Here is a 15,254-nt window from a genome sequence, read left to right on the forward strand (position 1 = left end):
ACGTACAGGAAGGTTATTGTTGTTTTATATTTTTCCAGTGCATGTATCAAGTGTTTGGTTCAAATTTGGCCCACTGCTCTCAGACAGCAGTTTTAAAAGGTTGTCTCTGATTGACTCAAAATCCTTCATAAAAAAAAGTAAGGCCATGCAAGCACTTGAACCTTCTTCATATTCAATTTATTTTCTTGGCTTATGAGATTGTATTCTCTTTTGTTCTGAGATATCCGCATACTGCTCCATTCGAGTTTCCTTCCCTGACGTGTAGAACCTTTGTTGCTGCTGGCCATCCTGCAGCTCTTTTCAAGTGACTGTTGGCCTCTCTCTTAACTTCCTTATCATTCATCCAAGAGCATGTTGTGTAATCTTAAACGGTGCAACCCATCCAAGGACAGTTGGTTGTGTTTCTATGATCTTTCCAACTGAATATTATCGAACCAAATGTACTGGCAGGAATGTTTAAAGCCTTTCCTATAGATTTGATGTTTTTTCTGACTTGTATGAGTGCGATGAAAAAGAGTTATCCCTTTCACCTATTCCATGGTTTATTTCATGGTTTATTTCAAGTTCGAAGTAAAAACACATTACTGTATGTAGACTTTAAGTATGTAATGTTTCATTATGTATATTACATTACAAAAACTGAAGTGCCACTCTGAATAATAATATCCCCTCACTACACCTTGCACACTGTAATATTTGGTAATAAATAACCACTAAATAACCACCTTTAGTGTTGATTATGGCTTGCAATGCTTCCAGAACCACTCTTCCACAGTTGTAAAATATTCCTGATCCATTATGGAAGAAAAACTGCATTGATGTGATAACCTAGTCATTGACTAAACATTTTTGAGCCTAGACCTGAACAACTTCATGCACTTCCCTCCTTACCCTGATGCACCTTATCTCCTTAAAATAGGGTCAGTCAGGACACATCAGACAACATAATCTTTTGATCATGATCCAATCCTTATGCTTTCTTACAAATCGAAGCATATTTTCCAATTATCCTCACTAACAAGTGGCCACACAGTTGTTTAGTCCCAAGCCTTACATTATAAAATATAGCTGTCATTTTTAACATTCAAACACAAGTTGAAACTCATAAATGTGACAGTTTAACACTCTTCTTCCAGATTTTAATGATGCATTAAACAGTTCTTTACCTACTGTAATTGCAGTCATTTCAGCAAACCTAAATCGCTGTTTTTCTTTGTTTAATGCAGGCCTTTTTGAAACACTGTGTGTGTGTACTCACAAACGTTATATTTTGAGGATGAATTACTAGTGTTAGTACTACTGCTACTGCTGACCCATGCAGACCCAAAGTCATAAACATGAACACAATTCCAAAATTACAAACCTCATGCCAAACTGACACACAGACTGCAACTAAGCTCACAAACCAAAATAGCACATGTACTCAATCTTCCATATAAACCAAACTCTTAACTCCAAAATCCCAAACAAATTCTTTAGTATACAGAGAGCAAATTTACAACAGAAAAATCATGTAAAAAACAAATTCTTAAGCAGTTTCCAAATCATACAGCACCTGTGCCTATTAGGGATGGTAATGCGTTACATCTATAATCATTACCTAAAATTTAACAGCCATTAATCAGTCAGTTAAATTCTTATTAATCACTAATGTTTGTTCTGCATCATATTTCTCCGTTAGCTCACGTATCGTTAAACCTGTACGACAGAAGGGGGCGCACTCAGAGTTCAGGCAATGCACAGTTTTTAACATTGAATTTTTAACAGAAATATTTTCGAATGATAACAGAGGAGCACACTTTCAACAGCTTTAACTGTGCTTTTTATATTGGTTTAAACTATTACGGATTCATTAATATGTCTTACATAAAACATTTTTAAGGGGCGGGCGTGGTCTCTCTGAAACTGTATAACTGAAACCTAAACTTGTTTTCTTGCAATAGATTATTTACGATTAATTTATTATTGGTTGTTTTATATCAGTTAGTTTTGACTGAGTAATGTGATTGGACGAGAGACATAACCACGAGTAGTGATATAGAGCACGACAGCACCGGTGCTTTAACAATCATTAATTACACTAAATGTCAGTCACCAGCATTGATGAATCCCAAATACACCTCTATTTCCTGATCAAGGGCACTACTTAGCGTACGAAACAAAGGACACATAACATACTAGCTTTTCATTTTAAGCTATTTGGGATTAAACCTCAAAACCCAGACATTAGCTGATATTCTAAAAAAAAAGAATAAGTGGAAATATAAAGTAAATCGTTATGGTTTATTCTCACCTTTCAGCTACATAATACTGATAAGAATGTTAAATTATTAGTATTATTGTTATTATTAGTTTTATTTATTTTTTTATGTGTAAAAACATAAGTGGGTCTTAGTATTACCCAAATACAACCTCGGCCAAACAGCAGCTTTTTTCAACATGCCATTATTTATTTAATGCCATTATTTAAAATGAAGCCCCCCCCAAAAAAAAAAAAAAAAAAAAAAAACACCACATATGTAAACATACAGTATGTACACTCTCTGTTTAAAGCAATCTGCTTTCTTACCTGTTTTGCTGAGTGCTACATGATACTACAAGCAACCTGATGTCAACTTTGGAAGAAAAAATGTTTGAGCATGTTACAAGCCCAAAGGGAACAATAATAATCATAAAAAAAGACTAAGAACAAGAGTTGTACACACTTGGGTATTCTTACTGATAAGAATCTGAACCTTACAGTTCTTAGCTAAACCTGTTTGTAAGTTTTGATCAAGAAAAAGTCCTGGTTCTTTGCCCAGGAAGCCTTGACCAAACCTCCCTACTCTGTAACTTAACCCATGAGTAATCACAGCATGTTAGGATACCAATTGTCTAGTGCAATTCTTTTTAAACCTTGACCTCCTCAGCATTTAATATTGATGTGAATATTAAACTGTTTACCAGCTAGAACCTGATAAGTCATAGTTTATCCACTGTCTGCAATTTGTGGAGATTTTTTCATAGGTCTGTATACAAATTAGCATATACGACTAACTGAAAGCAGTTAGTGGATGTGGCTTATAATTACTTAAAAAAGACTTTTTTCTTTGTTATCAGAAGTGCTGCAGGGCAAACACCGTGTCTTTCAACACTTTTGCTGTTCTGACACACAGTGCTGCAAGCAAGACGTTTGAGCAAAATATCTCATCCAAAGAACTCGGCACACCCACTTACATTGTTTCGAGTTACCAAACAGGGACTGAGTACTTCTTGGGAAACTGACAGGTTGTGAAAGTCTTATCTTAAGGATTTTTCTATGGTGAGTAATAATTGCTTCATGCCCTCCCTCTTTAAAAAGTGTCTGTTAGTCATCAAAATACCTACATTTTTAAATATTCAAATTCTATGGGTGTCTCACATTTCCTTTCTTTGCTTCCTTTGCTTGTTCTTAACTCCTCCCTTAGAGAATGCAAGGAAACGATGGCTGTAAAGAAAATAAGCACCTCCCAGCTATATACAACACTGATACTGCCCTGAATTAGTTTTCTGTCATCATATCCATGATTTATTCCTCTTTTACCACTGTGATTTTGTGGTAAATAACTTTTTGGGTCATTTAAGATTGATCATAGTTTAATTACCAAGTTAGTTATCATCAGCTTTTTTATATCAACTATAAAGGATCAAGGCTAGCTCGATGATTAAGGTGTTGGACTGAGGTTCAGGAGGTGCCTGGTTTGGGCCCTGATGCGCCCAGAAAACCGTTGAACAGAGCTGGGCTAAGCTGAGCGTGAGCTGGTGGAGGGGAAAAATCTGATTGGCTTCTTTATGCCCCAAGTGAAACAAAAATCAGAAAAAGACAAACCGATTTTTTTTTTTTTTGTTGGTTAGTTTTTTGGCGATGCATCTTTAAGACTAAAAAAGACAAAAAAGTGAATTTTGCATAATAGTTCCTCTTTATGAATTCAATTATTCTTCATTTATTTGCAGTCAATTATTCTTCATTCATTTGCATGTTTTATGATGCAGTTAATTACTCTGGTTTTCCAGTGAGAATTTTGACAACAAACTTATACCAACTTTTAACCTTAAAATTTGCCATCAACTTGACGGAAAGGTTATATGTATATATATATATATATACACACACACAATATGCATGTGTTTGTGTGGGTGTATGTGTGTGCATAATCACAAAATAAATTTTGGATATCAAAGATCAACATTGGAAGCATGTCTGAGCAGGCAAACATAACCACACAACAATGTTGCTCGGCTGGATCTCAAAGCTTTAGGCTTCAAGTCAGTGTTTACATGGAGCAACTTTCAAATATCTTTGTTGACAGAATATTTCTAATCCTTATCATGTGTTAGGAAAAAAAACGGACAAAAAAAAAAAAAAAGATTATGGTGATCTGAGCTCTTGATTTCCCTGAATATATTTTGAGGATTTAGCACACAGATCACATTGACTGTACTGCTATACAGTTTTGGCTTCCAATTACTATATTTCATTTAATTGTTTAATTTCAACATCAAATTTCAATGTCTTGTACACGCCAAGATGCGTTCCAGCTTACCATGGTTGTAAAAAGTAATTACTTGAAATAGTATATCCATTGAAACTATCTGGATGTTTTCCTCTCACCTCTCGTGTCAACAATGTGGTTCCACCCACAGAGCTGTCACTCAGGCAATAATTGTTTTGTCTCAGTCTGTGTAACCTCTGTCTAAGAGATTGTTGTGGTTGAAAACCCTAAAACATCAGTCATCCTCAAGCCAGCTTATCTGTCTCCAACAACCACGCCACTGTTAAAAAGTCATAAGGACCAACATTCTTTTTCCCCCCATTCCGGAGCTTCAGGTTAATCGTAGATGAAGCTCTTATACTGTATCTGCATGGTTAAATTTATTCCAGGGTCCTCTGCAAAAGTCTGGAGCCACCGCGCATTTCATATATGTTGAATGAAATAAGGTAGGTTAAATTAAGAAATGGGGGAATTTTTTTTACTGCAACAGACTGCAAAATGCCAAAAGATACGATTTTAAAATTGGTTGTGTGTGTAACAACTTCAACAGTAACCTGATTTCTCCTCTCAACAGCTTAGTATTCAGCATCGCCGATATACTTATCCCCGTCTTGATTACATGTCATCGTTTGAACTTATGCCTTAAGTTAGATTTTTTTTTTTTTTTAACTTGAATGATTCCCAAATACTGTGTGGCTTAACAAACAAACAAAAAAAATTCTCTAATACTGCTCAGAAACAGGAGCTGGACTGAAAATGAGAGGCAAAAACTTGCTTTCAAGAAGCCTGGAAAACTATTCATCAAGTCTACATTAAAAATACACAAAAGTCTGACTCTGTAGAAGCAAAATATTAAGAAATGTGGCTTAAGACTTCTGGATAGTACTGTATATCTGCCACATGATTGGCTCAGTGGATAACTGCATAAATAAGCAGATGTACAGGCATTCCAGTTAAAATGGACAATAAGTGTACAGTATATACTAGCAATAAATTAAAAAATTCAAAATTCTGATCACATTTTTAAAGACACCACACATAATCCCAATGGGCAAACAATCACTTTCCAGTGCTGGAACGGGTAATTGATGCATGGGCTAAATCAATTATGTTAACTGAGGAAGATTGGTAAATTGCAGTGCCAAAGCCATTAAGACTGTACCTAATACCGCTGTTCTAGGCCAAGTTCTTAGTGGATACGCAGCTTGATCATCCTAGATAAAGGACATTGAAAGCCGGATAAACCAGATTTTAGAGAAGCTTGGTTAAAAAAACAGCAATAATTTATTTATTTTTTGTGTGTGTGTGTGTGTGTGTGTGTGTGTGAGAGAGAGAGAGAGAGAAAGTGTCTAAACATGTTTCTCTCGTGTAGAGAGATTATGGCTGAGGCTGGGAAAACCAGAAGTCACAAAAAACAAGGTTGCTGGCGGATTAGAAATTGAAAACAAGGAAACATACATTTTGCATAATACCCCTTTTCTTTTATAGGATGACAGGTGTCTGTAGTCTACCTCAGCAGGTTCAAGACCTATAGCAGGGGACTCTCTGGATTGGGTACCAACCCAATGAGCCGCACAGGCACATGGACACAAAGACACGATGACAAAACCAAAGGTACACCAAAATACATCCGACAACATGCAGGAAGATCATGCAAACTCCATGCACACAGACAGACAGTTTGAATGAGGAGAAATTCAAAATGTCAACCCTGGAGCTGCAAGGTAACAATGCTAACCATTAAGCCACTGTTCCCCACCGGGAAATATGGACACTAGGCATGATAGAAGACACTAGGTCAAGCAAAGGGAAAGCAGAAAACTATAAAACAGCACAGATTAAACACTACTGGCACAAACACTAAAAAGATAGCATCTACCTCTGCAATTTAAATTCTCCTGGAGAAGCCTGGAGGCTTGGCTAACTAAAAATAGGTATGTAAATAATTACAAACTAGCTTATTTAAAAGTGTAATACAAAAGCAAATCACTGCACACTGATGAAATATCTGTACAACAGCAATAATAGAATTATATACAATGCTCTGTAAAATTGTCTCAAGACAGCCTCCATTTATTAATATTTACTTTTTGAATAGTTTCAGAGAAATCTCTTTTTGTTTGTTAGGCCACACAGTGACCCATGTATCACTAAAGCATAACAAAAACATAAGGTATGAACCGGTGAGAAACCGATGCAGATGATGATGATAGATGAGTATACTGGTGATGCTGAATGCTGAGTGGTCGGAACAGACGAGAGGAAAAATGAGGTTGCTGCTAAGCTTGTTACATAAACAAGCAATTTTGTAGGCACTTTGCAACATTTTTTCAGTTCCTTTCATTTGATCTACATTATTTAATTTCATTTAATAAGAAGAAATAAAAGGTGGCTCCAGACTTTTACATACTACCATATGTTGGCTAAGAGGTGTTGATTGATCAGAAGCTCTTAGAACAGTGACAAATCCCAAGTTAGTATTAACACATGTGTTAATCTGTTGTTTTTTTTAAGCTTTTACAGCTTTATACAGCGACTTGCATGGCAGATGCTCTACATAATCAAGGCCTACATTTAAACACTGGTATGATGAAGAAGAAATAAAAAAAAAAAAACTTGAAAAGAGTCTCCTGTGCTTTTTATTTTTTACAACAGCAAGCCCTGTCATGTTTTTTTTTCTTTGTAAGTGAAGTACATTGTGTTGATGTTGGCAATATTGACATGATGCTTTTGAAACCCTACAAAATAAAAGCATTATGTTGCTATGATCATGGACGTGTCTGTCACGCACAGAGACAGTATTTCATTATACTGTAAATGTGACAACAAGACCCAGTGATAATCTGAAGTGGCAGTGGTGGCTCAGAGGGCTAAGGCACTGAGTTACTAATCAGAAGGTCAGCGGTATAAGGACAAGGTCCCTCAGGTTGCCACTGTTGAGCCTTGAGCAAGGCCCTTAACCCTGTGCAGTAATATATATGTGACAAAATAAAGGATTAACTTTATTTATAAATATTAAGCTTTAAATTTTAGCTTTAATGCTATTTGGAAGGTTAACTTCTAATATTAATTAACAGATAGGCGGCATGATTGCTTTGTGATTCTCACTGTTGCCTTGCACCTCCTGTGCCTGATGGGTTTCCTCCTGGTGCTCCAGTTTCCTCCCACATTCCGAAGACATGCAGATTAGGCTAATTGGCATTCCAAAATTGCCTGCAGTGTGTGAATGAGCATATGAGTGTGTATGCCTCGTGCCCTATGTCTTCTTGGATAGGCTCCAGGCCCCCTGAGAATATATATATAGGCAATGAGCGAGTGAATGAGTGAGTAAATGAGTGGTTAAAAGCTTGACAGAAAAACTATTAGAGTTAAGCAGTGCATTAGATCGTAGAAAGGAAGCTGCATTCATGATTTCTAACTTTTAGGGCATTATAGGGGTCAAACACTGAACAGAACAGCTTTACCTTTTTATTCAAACAGATCTGTCAACTGTCCACTTCCGTAATAAGGACTTCGACTGTCCTGGTGTGCACGTAAAGTATTTATTTTGGGTTGAAGAAAAGAAACGAGTAAATCCACCTCACTGACGTTTATTCCACCTGTATCTCACACATTCTTTCTCAATCAGTGCTAATTTTGGAAATATCAACACAAATCCGAGATTGTGTTGAAAGTTGAAACCGAAATCTTGCTCGCCTGATTTAATCGTCACTGATACACAGTTACACACAGCTACGGTCTGGGCTAGAACACAATTAGCCCCAGGCTTTCTTTTTCATTCCATACTCTGACGTTTTCCTACACAACCATTGCTGGTTCACAAAAATCAAAATGATCTAGTTCAACACAAATGCTCACAACAAATCATCAGATGTGGAGGCAAAAAAAAAACAAAAAAAAAAAACACTAGTTATACCTGATTATAACAACCTTGAATAATTCCCAGACTATGCTGAGATTCTGAAATTGTTTGAGGACTTTACAAGTTCTTACTTGTTTTAAGAGAGGAAGGCGCTGAACTAGTATTTGTGCAGCCAGGTAGGATAACCTTAGACATATTATTATTATTATTTAGAACACACACACATACACACAAAACTACTTTTACAGCATACACAATGTCCATTTTTGGATGCTTAAGATCTGCCAACATCTGATTCTCATTAAGGTCTCTCTCTCTCTCTCTCACACACACACACACTTCAAACAATAAAGAAGAGAGACAGAAAGTCACTGGAATGTTGAAGCGTTCCTATTTTCTGGACTGGAAGCTGCAGCTTCACGTTTTTCAGGAAAACTGTTTTAGCCTCTAGTGTTTATGTTGTTAAGTAAGAAATAGCCTGTAACTTTTCTAAACACACACACCCACTCACACACACTCCGTCTCTCGCGTGTGCTGTATAAAAAAACAACCCTCGTCATTTGGTTTAATCTATTACATTTTAAACACTTTCCACTCAGATGTTGTTTCTTAGTCGCCGATATTCCCGTTCAACATGCCGTCTGCGCATGCGCTGTTTGAAAAGCCCCAGAAAGAAAATCACGCCACTTTACTTACCCCAACAAACAACTTTTTATCCTGCGGATGAAAACAGATCTCCTATGGTTTGTTAATTGCTGTAGTCTGTTTCCTGAAGATCAAAATGACATGTTGCATGTCTTCCGTTTGCGGGAAAAACAGCAGAGCATTCCTCTACACCGAAGAGATTGTCAAGAGCTGGTGTGAGACTGAGACCTGCCCACTGCTGCACTCTTCTCAAACTCCACCCAGGTAAGGTGTGTGTGTGTGTACCTACCTACAGGCCTTAGCCGAAACACGTACAATACACTCTGTACTGCTCTAAACTGCTCCAGGACCTTCTTTTATAATAATAATAATAATAAGAAGAATTATTATTATTATTATTATTATGATTATGTATTGTTTTGTGTACTATATATAATCTATATAGATAAAAATAATGTAATTATATATAAATGATACAATATATTGCACAAAGTCCACATTCTGTATAGTAATAAAACAATTATGAAAATAAATATATATTTTTATCACATTATCACCATCATCATCATATTAATAATGTAGTTGCAGATTAACAATTATTTTCTCCAGGAAAAATATTATTAGTAACAATAATAATAATGATGATGATGATAATGTATACTATCTATTATTTATATGAATAAAATATTATTTTTTATAATTATTTATAATTATTATAAAAATATTATTTTGTTACATTATCGGAAGGCCTGGCCTAACCCCAGCCATTGGATGCAGTTCCAGTCCCAAGCCCGGATAAAATGGGAAGGTTTTGTCAAGAAGGGCATCCAGCGTAAAACCTGTGCCAAGTTGATGTGCTAATCAGTTGGTCCACTGTGGCGACTCCTTGACGGGAGCAGCCAAAAGATTAACAACAACATTTTGTTACATCATCATAGTAATGTTAATAATAATAAAAAGTATTAATAATGATTATAATACTGCATGAATTCTAGAAATTACCAGATTCTTTCTTTCGCTTCATTTTATAAGTAATAATAACAATAATAGTTTTATTATTATTGTACATTATATATAATATGTATAAAATATCATCACAGTAATAATAATAATAATAATATTTATTATTATTATAGAAATTAGTAGTAGTAGTAATATTGGGGGGGGATGTGTTCCAGTAGGGGATTCCATAGTCTTGCTGGAAGACTTCAACGCACATGTGGGCAATGTCAGACATACCTGCAGGGGCGTGAATGGGAGGAACGGCCTCCCTGGTCTAAACCCGAGCGATGTTTTGTTATTGGATTTCTGTGCTAGTCATAGATTGTCCATAACAAGTGTACTTGCTACCAGAGCACCTTAGGCCGAAGGTTATTTATTGATTTTGTGATCGTATCATCTGACCTGAGGCCTTATGTCTTGGACACTCGGGTAAAGTGGGGGGGAGAGCTGCCAACTGATCACCACCTGGTGGTGACTTGTGTCAGGTGGCAGATGAGGCCACTGCATAGACCTAGTAAGCCTAAACGGGTAGTGCTGGTGAATTGGGCCTGTTTAGGGGAGGCCCCTGTCCAGGAGGCCTTCAACTCCCACCTCCAGCGGAGCTTTTCCAGCATCACTGTAGGAGCTGGGGGACATTGAATAAGAGTGGTCAATGCTCAAAGCTTCTATTACTGAAGCTACAGCTGTGAGCTGTGGTCTTAAGATTCTGGTTGTCTCTAGATGCGGTAACTCTCCAACAGCATGGTAGACACCTGTGGAAGCAGTTGCAAGGTACTGGCGGGCTCGAAGGACAGCAGCCGCAGCGGTAGCAGAGGCAAAGCAGTGGGTGTGGGAGGAGCTCGGAGAATCCATGGAGAAGGACTTTTGGGCGGCACCAAAGTGCTTCTGGAAAACTATCCGACACCTTAGGAGGAGGAAACGGGGAACCACCCAAGCTGTGTACAGCTAGGATGGGACACTGCTGACCTCGACTGAGGAGGTAATCAGACGGTGGAAGGAGCACTTTGAGGAACGCCTGAACCTGACTAATTCACCCAGCAGACCAGCTTTTTACTCTTGCAGGTATCCTGGAGGGTTCTTGGGAATATGCCCATCCAGTCTACATGTGTTTTGTAAATTTGAAGAAGGCATATGATCGGATTTTCTGTGGGAGGTACTGCAGGAGTATGGGGTAAGAGGGTCACTTCTCAGGGCCATCCAATCCCTTTACGCCCAAAGTGAGAGCTGTGTTGGGATTCCTGGCAGTAAGTCAGACTAGTTTCCGGTGGTGGTTGGCCTCCGCCAGCGCTGTGCCCTCTCACCAGTCCTGTTTGTAATTTTCATGGACAGTATATCAAGGCGCAGCCATGGAGAAAAGGGTATTCAGTTTGGTGGGCTATGGATAGTATCGCTGCTTTTTGCAGATGATATGGTCCTGATGCGCTTGCTGGATCAGTTTGCAGCTGATTGGAAAACAGCTGAGATGAGGATCAGCACTTTGAAATCTGTGGCCATGGTTCTCCACAGGAAACTCCAGGTAGGGAGAGGGTTTTTACCCCAAGTGAAGAAGTTTAAGTATCTCTGGGTCTTGTTTATGAGTGATGGAACATTAGAACGTGAGGTTGGCCAGAGAATCGGAGTAGCAGGGGCGGTATTGCAGTCGCTTTACTGCACTGTTGTGACGATAAGAGAGTTGAGCCTCAAATTGAGGAAAAGTTCTCAATCTACCAGTCAATCTTAGTTCCAACCCTTACCTATGGTCATGAGGGTTGGGTCATGACCGGAAGGACAAGATCGCGAATACAAATGGGCGAAGTGGGTGTTCTCAAAAGAATAGCTGGATTTCGCTTAGAGATAAGATGAGAAGCTCAGTCATCCGTAAGAAACTCAGAGTAGAGCCGCTACTCCTTTGTAGTTTGAAAATGGATAATTCCTGCCATTATTTTATTACCCATTTTTATTTGTCATGTTTTTTAAAATAATCTAGCTCTTTATTATTTGGTCATTTTTGTTATGTTCAAGTTATCATTTACAGTATTTGTAATGACCATTATATTCAACACCGTATTAAAAAAAAAAAAGCAGCGCAATCGCTGCGCATACTTGAGAGATTTGCAGCACAAAAACGGACTAGATTTTCCGAGAACGATTACTTATCGTTCACAAAACAAAAAAAAAGTTTGTGGTGTCTCAAAACATCACAGATGTTGTCGAGGCTTTGATATATATATATTATGTAAAATTCTAAACATCCACACACATTTTGTGGGAAGATTACTTTGAAAGAACAACATTGGTCAAGCAGTATAAAACTAATTATGCGCAACACTAACGCAGCCTGTATGCACGCAAGTGCTCTCTAATTTGACCCTTTCTTCCCTATGTAGTCCCGCCTTCCCTCAGTGACGCGCTTCCGCCAAGATGGTCGTCGGCGCTTTTCCCATCGCAAAGCTGCTCTATCTGGGCGTCCGTCAGCTCAGCAAACCGGTGGCCAACAGGATTAAAGCAGGAGCGCGGAGAAGTGAATTCTTTAAGAATTACATATGTCTTCCTCCCGCACAGAGTAAGCGCGGTTACTGAGTTATATCTTAAACTCTGTTGAGACCATGACAGCGGGTTGACGTAATAGACGGAAACAGAAGGGCACGGTTCACAGCCAATAGGCTTTCTCGGGAAATATATTTTATCCAATCAGGAGCGTGGGCGGGTCAACAAACGCTTGCGATTGAATATTCGGAATGATCGATAAATCAGTGAACCAATAGAAAGCTAAAAGGCGGGTAGTGTAATTTTGACAACAGCCAGTGAGGATTGTTTGTTTTTTTTAGGGGCGGAGCCGGGCCGTCATTGAGTGTTCAGTGAACATTTGAAAGTGCCTTTTACTGAAATAGAATATGTTTTTGTACTTGTATCATTTCTGATCGAGTCAGATACTAAATATATGGAAAAATATAATGCATAAACCTTGCAAAAATCTTTTTACCATCTCAATATCATATGTGAATGAATTCTAATTGAAACTTAAATAGTATATGTGTAGTAGGTGTGGTATTTTTAGTCAAGCATTATTATACATTTGTCTGTTTCATACCTTTGTCTGTGTGTGTCATTGATTATTTTACTCTAACATCAATCCCTAAATAGTTTCTTTATTTGCGTAGTAATCATGGGTGAGTAAAAATTATCCACATTATGTGTTTAGATTTTAATTTAATTAACTTTTAGAAAAGACAATTACATTTTTTTTTTTGATATATCCTCCTTGCTTTTCAATACACTTTGTCCATCTGTCAACAAGCTTTCGTATTTTCTTATCAAAACATGTTTTAGGTTTAGCTGCGAGCCACGAAAGCACCGCGGTCTTCACTTCTACATCAGCAGTAATCTTCATTCTTGAAGGGCTGCTTTTATTTGACCAAACGAGAGAAGGTCAGATCGAGCAAGATCATGTCTTTAGGGAAGAAGTTTTAACACCTCAAAATAAAGGTTGTGCAGAGTATCGACAGATGTGCATCGTCATCCAAGATCGCAACGCTCTTGGATAACAGTCCTCTGCGTTTATTCTTAAGTTTAGGCTTCAGATCTTCAATGAGCACTATTGATTGTTGAATCTTTTTTCCGCATAATGATCCAATACTCACAATAATCACTGCATGCTGCTTTTCTTTTATGCAAATTAATGAATTTGAACATTAAGCAACAGAGAATGGTTTGTTTCTCTCACTTTCTCTCTAAAGTGTACCACTGGATTGAGATGAAAACGAAGATGAGGATAATGGGCTTCCGTGGCGCTGCTATCAAACCCCTTAACGAGGACGCGGCTGCAGAACTGGGAGCCGAGCTGCTCGGCGAGGCCATCGTTTTCCTTGTCGGCGGTGGCTGTCTTGTACTTGAGTACAGCAGACAGGCAGCGAACAGCAGGAGAAAGGAGGAGGAACTGACCCTCACTATCAACAATCTGCAGACACAACTTGGAGAACTGGTCTTAGTCACAGAAACTCTAGACGCTCAGTTCCGTGAGAACAACAGGCTTCTCCAGTCCTTGTCTGTGCCTAGCAGCAAATAACAAGACATATGAATGCGTGGTGCTGAGTGGAACAACTGGACTAAACCTGCATTGAAATATGCGTATAAAATACTGCAATGCAATGAGGCACCACTATGTGTGTGTGTATATATATATATATATATATATATATATATATAATGACACTTCTAAAAACACAGATTTTGGTTAAGTACTTGTGCTTGTTTTGCAGCTTGCTTCGATGATGCATATGTGGGGAGCAACATTTTTATTTATTGTCACAGTTTAAACTGTTATCTAATCACAACCTGTAGGACCATTTCATATTTCCATGTAAAATTTTGCAGCTTAATTTAAAACCCAATTTAACATGAAAATAGTTTGCTCCGATGCCTGTAGCTTGGGTAAGCTCTGTCACAAGGAATGACTGGATTTCTATAAATCAGGATTTGTTTGCTTACTTTCTTTTTGTTCGTTTTTTCAAGATTTATCACCTGTACCTCAGAACATTGAGAGAACAGAAATTTCCACATTGCATGTGGTTATTTTAAATGTTTTGTGCATTTGCTTCAGTTTCAAGCTCTAAAACACAGATTTTCACTCATTTCACTACTGGTTGTGTTTAAGAAATGCAAAACAGAGCTACCAGCAGACCTTGGTTAATTGAATTCATTATAATTTTGATAGATCAAACTCACCAGCTTTGTGATTTCAAGCCCCATGCCTGTGCACTCATTGTGTTCTGTCTTGAAAGATATCTGAAATGATGTGGGCATAGAGATGTATATGAATTATTGTAAAATACAACAACAAATAATAGCTTTAACCTTGTTTTTGTATCGTTCTTGTGATCACATAAAAAGTGTTCGAACATATTGTGTGGAAATAGATTGTTTTAAATCTTGAAAGATCCATCATGTAAGTTTTACTAGCAATTAAGACTCATTTATTTGTCACATGCACCTTACAGCACCGTGACATGATTTAATTAAGCAAATAGTTAAGAGCTTTCCATTTAGGTAATCACTGCAGTAATAAATATGGTTCTGGCAACTTTTTATTTAACCCTAACTGACAGTGAGTTCTGTAACAATCATGTCAGAAGACATATCCTGTGTTCATGGCAAAGATGTGACTGAAAATTATTATTAGGGTCAAATTATTGTTTTGCATAGGAAAAGAACTAAGAAATTGAATTAAGACATAAAATCACATCATTAAAACCTGG

The 15,254-nt window shown here is 37.6% G+C and overlaps 2 protein-coding genes across 3 annotated transcripts in view; one reads left to right on the forward strand and one right to left on the reverse strand.

The window, feature by feature from the left end:
• The window catches only part of ppp1r13l (protein phosphatase 1, regulatory subunit 13 like), a 33,047-nt gene extending 23,809 nt beyond the window's left edge, over window positions 1-9,238 (reverse strand). For both annotated transcript variants that reach the window (XM_053500562.1, XM_053500561.1), the window contains exon 1: window positions 9,070-9,238. The gene's annotated coding sequence lies outside the window, so the exon portion shown is untranslated. The remainder of the gene's footprint in view (window positions 1-9,069) is intronic.
• Window positions 9,239-12,389: 3,151 nt separating this feature from the next.
• On the forward strand, window positions 12,390-14,899 carry opa3 (outer mitochondrial membrane lipid metabolism regulator OPA3). Its single transcript, XM_053500564.1, has 2 exons — window positions 12,390-12,562; window positions 13,737-14,899. Exons 1-2 carry the CDS (start codon window positions 12,421-12,423, stop codon window positions 14,063-14,065), a joined length of 471 nt encoding a protein of 156 aa, XP_053356539.1. The 5' UTR covers window positions 12,390-12,420; the 3' UTR covers window positions 14,066-14,899.
• The last annotated feature ends 355 nt before the right edge of the window (window positions 14,900-15,254 follow it).

Source organism: Clarias gariepinus, chromosome 7 (genome assembly GCF_024256425.1).
Source record: "Clarias gariepinus isolate MV-2021 ecotype Netherlands chromosome 7, CGAR_prim_01v2, whole genome shotgun sequence".
Taxonomy (NCBI): Eukaryota; Metazoa; Chordata; class Actinopteri; order Siluriformes; family Clariidae; genus Clarias; species Clarias gariepinus.

Bases quoted from the DNA above. Each gene is read 5' to 3' on its own strand.
- opa3 (XM_053500564.1), top strand. From the start codon at position 12,421: ATGGTCGTCGGCGCTTTTCCCATCGCAAAGCTGCTCTATCTGGGCGTC. The intron at 12,563-13,736 runs GTAAGCGCGGTT...TTCTCTCTAAAG, and splicing joins ATGTCTTCCTCCCGCACAGA to TGTACCACTGGATTGAGATG.